The sequence below is a fragment of the Myotis davidii genome, unplaced genomic scaffold (assembly GCF_000327345.1).
Source record: "Myotis davidii unplaced genomic scaffold, ASM32734v1 scaffold98, whole genome shotgun sequence".
NCBI lineage: Eukaryota > Metazoa > Chordata > Mammalia > Chiroptera > Vespertilionidae > Myotis > Myotis davidii.
The window spans coordinates 628890-643502 of record NW_006294654.1 but is presented as its reverse complement, the minus strand read 5'-3'; the positions used below and the strand labels follow the sequence as shown (position 1 = coordinate 643502).

Genomic DNA, 14613 nt, shown 5'->3' with positions numbered 1-14613 from the left:
AAGTATTCTATTAATCCTGAAAGGAAAAAGGGTAATATTTAAATTACTTTTATCTTGGTGGAGAGGAGACAAATGAGGAATATAGATTTACACAATGATGACCAAGAATTAGTATCAACTGGTCTTCATCAGGAATAACAAAAACATAACGAGTTCTTATTAGACATTGTATTAATAATTATATACATTACTTCATTTGTTTTAATTTCAGCACCACCACCAACGTACTCTTATCTTGGTGTTATGTATCTCAACGTCAGGAGACTGTTAACTACAATAATTAACTCTATCTTACAGTTTGGAAACCAGGGTCAGGCAAGCATAATAAAATATTAAGCTAATAAGAGGAAAGGTTTTTGAATTGAACTCAAGTTTACTTGGTTCCAGAATCCAGGCCTTGAGCCACAAGTTATTGCTGCAACTTAGATAATTTTACTGTCAAGATAAGCACAGAAGAAATGTATATATTCCAGTAAATGCAGTGGGATTCCATTTTTACACCTCATTGGAATATGGGTTCAGGTATCTCACGAGCTGTATCTTGTCTCTGGCAATGCTTCAATTTCATTAATATGTAGAGATCACTCTCTCTTTGAACGATTGGGCATATTTTATGTGTCTTTTGATTCCTACAGTTCCTCAGAGCCTCACATGAAACAGCTAATCAACAATTGGAAATGAGACCGTTAAGATCCAACATTACAGGGTTGGACCCTTAACACAACATGTGTTATATTCCCAGTCACCAGAATAATACAGCTCAGTATGATTATAATCTCATGAGACTTTTTTTTTCAGGAATGTTGACTACTCTCTTCAGGACTGTAATCTTAAGATCTAGAAGAGTGGCTAATATATCACTAATAGTTTAACAAATACATGTATTTAAAAAAATACACAGCATTAAAATTTTTCTTGTGATCGTATAAACTATGCTACCAAATCATTCAGCGAAAATGCAATTATACATATATAATTATAAATTTACGTTTAAAAAATTGCTTGATGACGTTATTACGAATGTGTCCTTATCTCCACATTACTCCCCATCCCCCCCACTCATACCCTCATCCCACTGTTGTCTGTGTCCATTAGTCAGGCTTATATGCTTGCATATAAGTCCTTTGGTTGCTCTCTCCCCCTTCCTCCCCCCCCCCGCCCCTACCTTCCCTCTGAGGTTTGACAGTCTGATCGATGCTTCTCTGTCTCTGGATCTGTTTTTGTTTATCAGTTTGTGTTGTTCATTATATTCCACAAATGAGTGAGATCATGTGATATTTATCTTTCTCTGACTGGCTTATAAATTTACTCTTTTGGCAATTTTAAAATTCAAAGTAGCCTGGCAATTTATTTCAGAAAGATTAACTTTACATGAAATATCCAATCACTTATTCTTGTATTCCAACATTGTAGATTCATGAGATCTCTACTAAAATAACTACCTAGACCTGAAGTACCACAAGATATCTAAAAGTATTTAAATTTCTCCACATTGGTTTTTATAAGGGTCTTTAGGGTTAATTTTCCACTGAAAAATTGGCATCAAAGTTCATTAACATCATCATCAATAGTAACCAGGATAGCAATTTCATTTGGATCTAAAACTAAAGACTCTTAACTGACAAAGCACACATGGTGCTCCCTTTCATAGATAACATTAAATTTTGTTTTTAGATGAAAGAGGATTCTAATTTTGTAGGAAAATAAATTGTTTCAGTTGACAAAAGAACAACCTTTATTTATAGGATATTTGGCCAATAACAAAATAGACTTTTCATACTTGCACTATAGTAGTATTGTTAGAAAGTCTGAATTAGCTTTACTTAACCTCAATTTATATTAAGAATCTCTGTGCTGTCTAAAGTAACCAGGGAAAGTTATAAGGCAGAGAGTTCAACACATGAATAGTGAAGTCATGTGTTGAGTCCCAGGTTACAATTTAGCACCTTGGTTAAATAAAGGTTAAAACTAATACTAAGTCAAAACTAATGCCTACTGCAGACTTTTAGCTCTATTTGCACATCCTCAACATGAAGAAAGACTCAAGTTGAATCTACTTGAGCTTAATATTTCAGAATTTCTTTTAAAGTTAAATGTATTAATTTTTTATTTCAATAGTATTTAACCATCCTTAATAAAGAAATGCAATGATCTTAAACTTTTGAAAAGAACTAGGAATCAAATGAGTCTCATTCAAGTTACTGAATTAAAAAGGAGAATTAAATTCATTTTATTCTTGAGATGAAGAAAAACTAGAACCTCCCTTAAGTGGAACTACTGCTTCTAGAAAAAGACATGATTTCAAAGTCTTTTTAAAAAATATACATATCTTTTTATTGATTTTAGAGAGAGAGGAAAGGAGGACAGAAACATCAATGATGATAATCATTGATCAGCTGCTTCCTTTACGCCCCCTATGGGGGATTAAGCCCACAACCCAGACATGTACTCTGACTAGGAATCAAACTGTGACCTCCTGGTTCATGGATCAACCTTTAACCATTGTGCATACCAGCCAGGCCATCATTTCCAAGTCTTATTCAAACAGTATTTTAATATAATGCTGGAATGTTCAGTGGTCAAAATAAAGTTTGTGGGACTTACTACTAAATATTCAAAATAATGGGCCTCCAAAAATGATGTGTCGAAGACTCTCCAAGAGATTTCTGCCAAATGAATAAATGACGTATTAGAATTGTATCCAAGTTGGATAAGTAATCTCCATTCCCATGTGATCTGCTTTATTGGAGATGCTAAGAACTTTAATGTGCCTGGACAACAGAATTTGGCTCTCTTCAATTTTCTCATCCCATTCAGAAGTATACTTCTGCAGAGGAAGAGTTCCAGAATGAAGAGTGAAGTCCAATATGCCTTTGTGTCTGCTAGTTCTTGTGCACTTACTCAAAATCTCAGATGAAGCCAGGAAGACACTCTGGTGATCTGACTGCCTATGGTAAGCCCTTTTTCCAGGTCAGTTGTAATTCTCCTCCAGAAGTAAAAGGGAAAGACCACGTTGGTTGAAGGCAGTTATCGTCCAACTGCTACTAAGGCAGTGTTTGAAGCTAATTATAAACATCTGTCATTTCTGAAAGAAAAGAAATATACAACAAACAAAAACAGCCTCCCTCTGTAACAACTTAGATCATAGCAACTATGATATATTTGTCAGAGATGTAAGCGATTTGAAGACAACATAGATCAAATTTTTAAAAACCTGAAATGGTTAATAATATACTATCCCTACAGGACAACCCAGCTGTCAATACTCATACACAATGAAGGAAGAACACAAGGGTCGTGTGTATACCACACACACACACACACACACACACACACACAGGCTAGAATTTATTTTTAAAGGTATAAAAATTTTACTGGCTATTTATGTACTCCAAAAATAAAAACCAGATTTCCCATATTAGAGATGACTCTATATATGGGTCACTTTTTAATCTTTACAAATTAATAATTGTTTAAAAAATTTACAATAAAATATATATAATAGAAATATATTTGTATCATAATCATATTAATAAGCAATTTTAAAATGAAGTAAGCCATCAATGGTGGGGAGACAGGATAACATTTTTCTTTAACAATGTAGAAAATGATTTAATTTTTTTAAATTTTGATGTCTCTTGTAAAATACTAAAATTTTATATTATGAATAGTATTAGCTGATTCATAAGACGAATTTAGCTTTATCATGAATTATAGGTCTCTAAATTTTTAACTTAATAGAAACCCCAAGTTTTATTGAATATATTCAGAAAATCTTTGTAGACATGTAGTTAACAGATTATTTATAAACTAGAGGCCCAATGCACGAAATTAGTGCAAGGGGCTCAGCCTCGTAGTCACAGCAGCTTGCCTCAGCCCTCGCAGCCCCAACTTCGTCCAGAAGGTCATTGAGAAAGTCATTTGGCTGTCCAGTCTAATTAGCATATTACGCTTTTATTATTACAGATGATAATTTATGGTAGAAAAACAGCATACCTAATTAAAAGGATATACGTAGCTAAATCTCTGTTTTAAACACAAATAATGATAAAAATATTTTGAATGTTCAAATATTTAAGCATCTCTAAGGTCCAGAGGAATGGCAAAATGCCATTTAGTAGCTATATGTTACCATTTCACTGCTTAAAATATGGATATGCAATGAAAAAGGTTACATTAAAAACTAACTTTACAACATTATTAAATATTTATTTTAAAACTGATATTTGGAGGAACACAGTTGATCTGAAATAATTGGAAATAAATTTACCACACTGATTGAGAAATAATTATGGACATGAAAATGGTCTATCACATTAAAATAAAACCATAATTAATTACATCTGACAATCATAAAGTATTCTAATTATCTCCCTAACACAGAAATATTTGAAATTATTTTTTATTTTTATTACTCAAGACTTTCTGTAATGTTTCATATAGCACTGCTTATACTTACTGTACTTCATGAACTCAAACATTTGTTCACTGAAATTACAGATTAATGATCTAAATATTTTTAAAAGTATGTTTTTATTGATTTCAGAGAGGAAGGGAGAGGGAGAGATAGAAAGAAACATTAATGATGACAGGAAACATTGATCAGCTGCCTCTTGTACACTCCTTACTGAAGATCACACCTGTAACCCAGGCATATGCCCTGAGGGGGTTTGAACCAGGATCTCCTGGTGCATGGGTCGATGCTCAACCACTGAGCTATGCTGGCTGGGCTGACATATTTTTAATTGATCTCCATGTATCCCAATTGATCTCCATGTACAGAGATAGAATAATAAATAAAACTGACGTTCTTTTACATATGCATTCCTATGTTCATTGCAGTTTTTTTTTTTACAATAGTTAAGACATGGAAGCAACCCAAACCCATCAATAGATAAGTGGATAAAAAAAGTTGTGGTACATATATATAATGAACTGTTACTCAGCTATATAAAGGAATGAAATCTTGCCATTTGCAACAGTGTGGATGAACCTATAGAGCATTATGCTAAGTTAAACAAGTCAGTCAGAGAAAGGCAATTACCATGATTTCACTTATATGTGTAATCTAAAGAACAAAATAAACAAAATAGAAAGAGACTCATAAAGAGAAAAGAACAGTGGTTGCGAGAGGGGATGGTGGTTGGGAGCTGAGTGAAAAAGGTGAAGGGACAAGTACAAATTGCAGTTACAAAACAGTCACAGGGATGCAAAGTACAGCATAGGGAATATAGTCAATAATATTGTAATAACTATGGATGGTGCCACGTGGGTACTGGAAATTCAGGGGAATACTTTGTAAAGTATATGATTATTTAACCACTATACTATACACCTGAAATTAATACAAAATAATATTGAATGTAAACTATAATAAAAAATAAAATGGACATTCTTTTTATATACCCATCATAAGTATTTTGTGATCTAAATTAATAATCTGTATATCTTTAGACACCATAGGATCTTTAATATTTTGGGCCTATAAATTATAAATTTGCAAGTAAATATATAAAATAAAAAACAAAGGCCTGAAGGAGCAGTCGTAAAAGGTACTCAAATAACATTTGAGATGGTTGTTTCTAGTCTTCCTCCCATCAATACAGAAAAGAATAATGCAAAATTTGACCACAGGGTTTAAATCTGACAAACCAGTATAGTAGCTACTATTGCAGTCATCTGTCTTAAGTGTATATGACGTTTGGATAGAAATATAATAGCAAATATATCATGCTGAATATTGATATCCTAGTCACAGATCAACAATGGTTCCATCTGTAAATTTTAATAACATGACTTTAAAATCACTCAACACTGCATTGATGATAGGAGTTTGGAACTATTTCAAAAAGTTTACAAAAATCCTGGTTATCTACACTAATAAAAGAGAAACATGAAAATTGGTGTCACTCCGCTACACCCACCAGCCAATCAGAGTGACTATGCAAATTAACCCAACAAAGATGGCAGTTAATTTGCATATGCAGGCGCAGAGTGAAGAATGAAGGCTCCGGTCAGAGTGAAGACTGAAGACTAAAGACTAAAGAGGCTTGGCTTCTCTGCTGCAGTGGCCTCACTGCAGCCGGACCAAAGGCCTGGGTCCCAGGTGCTGGAGGAAAACTGGTGCCAGTAATCAGGGGAAAGAAGGCCTATTGAACGAATCTCTTCATGCAGCGGGCCTTTAGTTTCAAATATAGAAACACATTGATATTTATTCTGACTTCCTTTTCTATAAGGAATATTGAAAGTTGGCAATATTGTTCTGGATTTAGATTTCTTTTATCTATATGCAATGTGAGCACTAATTAATTTTATTTACAGGCTTGTTTTAAAAACTTATCCATGGTGACAGGTATCCACAATTTCAGGTAAATTCTTCTTCCCGCCAGTTTTCAATGTTACTCAATTGTCAGGTAGACACAAGCAAAATAAAGCATGGGCAATTATTAGCTTAGAAAAGAGAGAACCCTTCTCTTTTCCTACAGGTAAGCCATGATAACATTGAAATTCCAGATATAAATAAAGTCAAAGGACATGAAAAGAAATGGAATTATAGACTCTTCCCAACATAGCTTTCTCAGTAGACTTTCTTATTAGATGGATTCTTCCACTTTAAGTTTCTAACTATTTATAGAACCATTAACAAACAAACAGAAGAGCTGTTCCTCTCATTAAAGTCTCAAACTTGAATCTTTTCTGTACATTAGATTAGGAATAAGAAGATTTTTTTGTCTAGGTCCTATTTCTCCATTACAAAATCACTGGTGTAAAACAAAAAACTCATTTTTTATATATTTGATAAGGAGTAAAATACATTTTTTCCAGGTCCTAAATCTCCATCAAGAACACAGTGATGTAGCCCTGGCCAGTACGGCTCAATTGGCCAAGTAACAACCCATGCACCAAAAGGTGGCCAGTTTTGATTCCCAGTCACGGAACATGCCCAGGTTGCAGATTTGACCCTGGTTAGGGAGCTGCAGTAGGCAACCTATCGATGTCTCTCTCTCTCTCGCTGTCTCTCTAATCGACAAAAACATGTTAAAAAAAAAGGAACATATTGCTGTAAAACCAGGTTGGAGAACATTCGGCTTTTAGTATAAGGCCTGCTAAATCATTTGGTCTGCCCTGCCAAGGCATTAGGAGTTAATAAGTAAATGTATGACCAAATATAGTAGGCTGATTTTTTAGCTAATAATCTTGTATGACCCACAAATTATGTTATAAATGTCCAAATGGATATTTGGCAGAAAAAAAGTTTCCCCAGCCCTGATGTAAAACAATCAAGTTATCCTTGGTCTTAAACATTTCCCTAATAAAAGGGGGGGGAGGCTGGATGAAAAAGGGGAAAGGACAAGTACAGATTGCAGTGACAAAACAGTCACAGGGATATAAAGTACACCATAGAGAAGATAATAATACTTTAATAATTATGTATAATATTTTTAAGAAACTATGTATAATTACTTTTTAAAAAAATAATACCTGTGGTCAACTTAAAAAGATTATTTCTCTGTAACAGGAAAACACAAAGAACAGGGGCAATTATACTATCAAAGAACGTATTTCACTTCTAAGAACTAAAACTGAAGAATGATGAGTCCTTAAGTCCACAAGAACAAAGTTTACTAGTTGCTAGAATATTGTTTTGATCTTTTTTATTGTTTAAGACATTTTAAATAAATATAATCCTACTTCCAATTTTTTCATTAAAATGGTATGTCACTGCTGAAATATACAGAACTTTTTCCAGATAAATTCCAAGGATCTTTAGGAAACCTGTACCATAGAATTAAGTGTGACAGACCCACCACGGGAAATTCAATTTAACACGTAGTTTAGCATTTCCCCTATAGAAAAGCCTTATACCTAGCAAAGTTAGAATGTAAGAAGACATTCCTCAGGCATACACAATACATAACACTAGGCTGCATTCTTCACAGCTTCTAGTAGAACCAGCAGGCTTCTATTTTGGCCAACGGTGATAGAGTGGTGGGTGTATGACAAATACAAATGGTCTCTGATACCAGCAGTGACTATTTTAATGGACACTGTTTTCACATTCACTTATTCCAAAAAATGGCAAGAAAATTACTCTGATGAAAACAATAATTAAATTCTTTGTTATTCACATATTTCTTAGTCCCAGTATACATGATCTTGGTTTCTATTTAATTTGAATGAAAGCTAGGCAGGCAGTAATTTCAAAAGAGCTTCCTTTTCTATAAGCTCAAAACTGGAAATCTTAAATTTTTATAAAAACTTTCTAAGAAATAGAAAACAGTGATTTACAGAAATAAAATCCTGATAAACTTAAGAATTAGAAGACATTCAGGCATCATGGGCTGAATCAAGCCCAAAGTTGAACAATTATGGTAAGTATTTACTACAATCTAATGCAAGTCCATTATGACCAAAGTGCTTAGCATGAATCAAGGTAAATGTTCCTTTGTTGACCCAAAAGCACTGAAGTGATTAGGGATTAAACATTATACGAATAATAGTCATTTGGTTTCTGGAGGATTTAAAAAATAATAATACATCTGATATACTAGGGAAACAGGACAAGACACTTTCACTAAGTTGAAATTACAAAAAAAAAAAAAAGAAAACAACCATCCCTCAGTACACAAAACATAAAACATTTGCTCACAGAGACATAGATAACATTTTCCCAATATTATCAAGAAAAATTATGCTTACTATAAAAATACTTCTTTGTCCTGAATTAATTTGTATAATTCTATAATAGGGGAATAGCATATGGATATGTAAGTTAATAAGTAAATATAATGACTATAAAATCAACTTTGTTCATTGTTTCACTATATATTATATATACCAAATGAAATAAAATGTAAACTAAAGAACACTTTTTTTCATTCTCAGACTATAAATTATCACTTCCGTGATAAATCATAAATGTTCCTTATAATAGCAGTCCAAACTATATGATTTTGGAATAGAACAACAAATTCATATTGCTTCAAATTATATGTTTATTATTTTAAAATTTTGACAAAAATACTTTTAAAATGCTAAATAAATATGAATTTTGACTAGCTATTAGGTGTTTCTTTCTTCCTTTTTCTTTCTTTCTTTTCTTTCTTCCTTTTTTTTTCACAATGGCATTACATAACAAACCAAAACATATACAAAGAACATTAAAAATAGCATTTTGCTAACAAACAGAAACTTAAAATAAGATAAAACTAGGTAACATTAACAAAAACTTTAAGTCTAATTAAATCTTAAAACTATATTACAAAACTACAAAATATACAAACAAAATATATAGTATGCCCTACTTTGGATGTATAATACATTTTTCTGTGCTTAAATAATGCGATTATTTTGCCTTTTGAAACTGTGTAGAGAAAAACATTTTGAAAAGAAAAAATATTTTAACTTGCTACGAATGAGCATATGGGTATTATGCTAGCAGTCACACAAAACATGTTACTGAAACATTTCAAATAAGATTAACATATTAATTTTAACATTTGAGATCTGACTAATTTACATCATCATCATCATCATCATCTCTACTGCTACTGTGAGTCATAATCCATTCCCTGTAGACCTGAATTTTCTGTAAGCATGGTAAAGGAAAAAAAGAAGCACAATGGTTAGCGAAGTATGACAAATTCCTTGAAGACATGCAAACTTATGAAATGTTCAAGGAGTCAAAATAATTTTGAAGCAGACACCAGCTCTGAATAGGGCAATAATTATGGATATAATATTCCATATCTTAATAGACTAAGACTAAACTCTACTGGTTGCTATGTTTAAAATCATTTGGTGATACCAATAAGGTAGTCTGGGGATACATTAGAATTATTCTATTTCTCTAATAGAATTATTCTATTTTTCTCTTCAACTTACTACTAGGAAGTACTATGATAATGTACTACTTTCCAGATAGGTACATAACGAAAGTGGCTTTTTTATATTTAATTATTATACAGGGGCATACAGAATTTGTGAATACAGAGCAATATTTTTAGAAAATAGAAAATAAGAGAAATATTTGATAGTATTAAACTTTTTCTAAATGCACCAGTTAAATAGATTAAATCTAAGCTGATGAGATTTTAAATCCTGTTTCTATGACATCCAGTTCTTTACCACAGTATTCATATATTTTAAAGTGTTAGCTAATCATACAGTAGAGTTTTTATTCAAAGAAGCACTATTACCATCAAAGCAATAACCCAGTTCTTACACCTATTAAGAGAATAATGCTAAATGCAAACATCCTAAGGCATCTGGTGAATTCCTATAGGTATTCCAGTTATACTGTTTACTGTTCTTGCTGAAAAACAAGTAATGGCTGACAAGGATTGTGAGCTTTTAGACCTTTAAATAGCTCTTTTGGCAATTAATGGTAAGACTGGCCTACTAAAAATAATATATATATTAAAAAATATAGTCAAAAGTAATGACCTTTAAATCCCAAGGTTTAAAGCTTTATATAAACAAGGAAGGCATAGAATAAATTTACTTGTCAGTGAAATCAAGTTATCAATCACAAGAAACGTTTGGTATCTCATGGCTTTCTTATGTATTATAATCTGTTTTCTAATAATGACAATGCATTTCTAAACTCCTTACCATTCATCTTTATTTCCTATTAAGTTTATTAAAATAGTGTCTCAAATATTTTTAGTTTTTAAAGATGATTTGATAACCATTCAGTCTACTAAAATGTTAGTAACGTGTTAATTGTGTTCTAGAAAGAGAAGGTAGGTACTGAGTAGAAATATATGTTTCAAATGTATGAACCAGAGGTTTGTTCTGTAACATTTCCAACTTGCTGGATTTCCATCCAACATTTCTTCCAAAGAAGGCTAACTGACACTGCAGAGACCGTACAAAATGCCCCTGAGAGCAGTCTCTCACTCGATTGCCAGTTCCATCCCAATATGGTATTATTTTGATGCTTTAAAAACATTTTAAACACAATGTAAAATCACTTTACTAAATATCACACATTAATTCAATGGTTATGTTTTACTACATTAGATGAAAGCACATTTTATGCAAAAATTACATACTCTTTATGTAGTGAGAAAAATACTGAAGCTTTAAATCTTACCCTAATCACTTTAAACTTGGCAATATTTAAAATTTCAAGGCTTTATAAAGGAAGAGACATAGTCCCACATTTCATTATTACCTTCAATATTTGCAAGTCTATACAACATAATGACTCTGTTTTCAAAAATAATTTATTTTAGTATTCCACATCTAACCCACACAAACTACTTTAAATTGGTATAATTTTATGGTATATATTACCTACACTACAATCCAGATTTTTAAGAAGTTCAACTTACTAGCAAGAAAATTATCTAACAGATAAAATATTCTACCTCCAAACTGCCTATGTTCCAAAGCTACTTTCCTTTACTAAAAGATATTGGCTTTCTTATGAACTGTTTATCAAATTCCAAAAGATTTTAAAAGGATGATACAAGCAGAAAGCAAAAAGAGGGTTTTGGCCACTTGAGCATCTATAAAAGAAAAGCACAAGAACCTAAGAATTCGAATAGCAATGTTCCTGATTTTTTCCCTACCCATTCCTAGTTGGACATGAGAATTATATCCAGTATAAAAGCACCTGTTGGTTTGATAAAGAGAAGGAAGTACCCTAAACAGAAAGGGTTTCATTAGCTAAAAAGTACCACCAACTATGAGGGTATATAGGCACAATGGTTTTCAATAAATCTAGCAAATCCAGCACAGACCTAGAATACCCTATAAAAAGATCAGATTCACTAAAAATCCTATACAAAAGTTACCAATACAAAAGCTTTTCTTTGTTTTCAAAACACTGAAACAGCTGTACGCAGTTTGTAAATTTTAAGACTAAAATCTACTGCTGGCTTTCAGTTGCAAAGTCATGCATTAACTGTTTTCATATCAAACTTTTTGATGCCTGTAAAAAAGAAAAAAAATCTTATAGTAAATAAATGTACAATAAAACCTAGGTAAAATAAGGAACTTATAAATGGAATTAAGCAAAACATAGAAGTTCAAATAATCTAACATATGTTTAAAGCTACTTTCAATAAAGCTAAATTAATCTTAACTTGTAAGATATTTCTTCACCCACCTGCAACATCTGATTTCCAGTACCATCCCTCAACCTGTAAGGTCTGATAACTCCATCTTCATTAAAGAACCGAGGGGGCCGCAGACTCTCCACTTCATCAGAAGTCTCTGTAGCCCTAGAGGAAAAAAATATAACTTGATTTTTAAAAATATTCAAAAATTGTCCTTGGCTGGTGTGCTCAGTGGTTACACCACCAAAACATTGTGGATTCGATTCCTAATCAAGGACACAGACATGGGTCTGGATCCTTGGCCCCAGTTGGGGCACTTGGAAGAGGCAACCAATGGATGTGTTTCTCTCACACTGATGTTTCTCCTCCCTTCTCTCCCACCTCTCTTCCACTCTCTCTAAAAATAATGGGAAAATATCCTCAGGTGAGGATTAAAAAATTTTTTTCTTTTTCCAAAAATTCATCATTTTTAAAATGGAGTTACTAAAAAGAATCTTCTTTTGGACAAAATAAGACTATGATACTTCTCTTTTAAAATTTATCTTTATGACACTAATAATGCAAGTTCTCTAGAAAAATGTAGTACTATGAATAAGTTTGCTTATAGCATCTTTTGGACTTTCTTTGTAGATCAATCAGCAAATGATGAGTATTGCTATTTCTTTTCCATTTTAAGACTTTTAAATTCTTTTTCTTTTCCTATTATACTACCTAGTTCCTCCAGTACAATGCTAAATATAAGAGAGGATTTCAGGCATCCTTTCTCATTCCTAAAAGAAAAAGGAAAGCTCATAAGAGTTCTCTATGAATTACAGATATTAGCAACATTTTTGTTCTGTAAGAATTTTTCTTCTTGGACTTGATATGTGTTATTTGAAACACATATATGCTTGCTGATTTTGATACTGTAATATTTTCTTTAACATTTTGACTGTATGAACCTACTTGAGAATGGTCCATGAATTGTTCATTCATTCAGCAAATATTCACATTCATAAAAAATTAATTTATTATATAAACATACCTTACCACATAATGTGTCTACATGTATAGACACACACATATATATGGATAGTATCTCCAATTAAAAGCAGAGATTGACAGAATGGATAAAAGTATAATCCAAATACACACACACACACACACACACACGGTTCATAAGAGAATTTCTTTAGAGTTAAGGACACAAATAAATTGAAAGTAAAAGGATGTAAAAAGATATAGTACATAAACAGTAACCAAAAGAGAGCTGGAATGGTTATACTAAGATTTAGACACAAAGAAGGATATTTTATGAAGAAAGGGTGAATACATCAAAAGGATACAAGAGCTACAAACATATAAGTTCTTAACAAAAGAGCCCCTAAATACACAAAGCAAAAACTGACAGAACTGAAAAGAGAAAAAACAATTCACAATAACACTTATTTTAATATCCAATTTTCAATAGTAGATACCAAATAGAAGGCCATCAAGGAAATAGAAGACTTGTACAAATACTATAACCCACTTGGCCTAACAGACATTTGTAGAACACTCAATCCAATAACAGCAAATTACATATACTTCTTAAGTGCACATGAAACATCCTCCAGGACTGACTATACATCAGGCCATAAAACATGTCTCAGTAAATATAAAGGTACCAAAACATACAAAATATGTTAAGTGACCACACAGAATAAAATTAGAAATCTATAAGAGAATAAAATTTGGAAAATTCACAAACTTGTGGAAATTAAACAACAGCGGCCTAAATAACTAAAGGCTGAAGAAAAAAAAAATCACAAAGGAAAGTAACTACTTTCAGATGAATTAAAACAAACCAAAACTTAATGCGATGCAGTAAAGGCAGTGCTCAGAGGAAAATTTATCGCTGTGAAAGTGAACATTTAAAAAAGGCTCCAACATGGATTATCTAATTTAATACTTGAGGTGCTAGAAAAAGAAAAGCAAACTAAACCTGAGGCTAGCAAGAGGAAAGGAAATAATAAATATTAGGGTAAATGAAATAGAAAAATAATGGAGGGAATTAATGAAGCCAAAAATTGGTTCTTTGATAAAGTCAACAAAAATGACAAAGCATTAGCTGGACTGACAAAGAAAAGAAGAGAGATTTAAAGTGACTGAAGAAATAGACAAGCTGATTAAGTCTATATGAAAAAAAGATATTGAATTAGTAATCAAACAATAAAAGTCAAATCCACATGGCTTCTTTAAAAATTTTATCAAATGTTTAAAGAAAAATGAACACAAATCCTCCACAAACTCTTCCCAAGAAATGAAGAAAACACTTCCTAAATCATTCTATGAGGACAGTTTTACTCTCATACCAAAACCAGACAAAGACATCACAAGAAAACTACAGACCAATGTCTCTTATATCTATCCTATCTAATAAAAGACAAAAAGGGTAATTAGCCATACCTCCGCTATGCTTCCCATTGGCTAATCAGGGCAATATGCAAATTAACGCCCCACCCAGCCTGCTCCTCCTCCCCGTCTCCAAGGCCATGAAACGGACGCCATCCTCCTGATCACCCGC

The 14613-nt window shown here is 32.4% G+C and overlaps 1 protein-coding gene across 8 annotated transcripts in view; it reads right to left on the bottom strand.

Moving 5' to 3' along the window:
- The window catches only part of VPS13A (vacuolar protein sorting 13 homolog A (S. cerevisiae)), a 185645-nt gene that overhangs the window by 13078 nt on the left and 157954 nt on the right, over positions 1 to 14613 (bottom strand). For 6 of the 8 annotated variants that reach the window (XM_006769015.2, XM_015567377.1, XM_015567379.1 and 3 more), the window contains one exon: positions 12119 to 12233. In XM_006769015.2, the coding sequence (XP_006769078.1) occupies positions 12119 to 12233 (115 nt within the window). Of the gene's footprint in view, positions 1 to 9045; positions 9590 to 11215; positions 11942 to 12118; positions 12234 to 14613 lie in introns of those variants that run through there. The other 2 variants (XM_015567378.1, XM_006769016.2) reach the window with 2 other exon arrangements.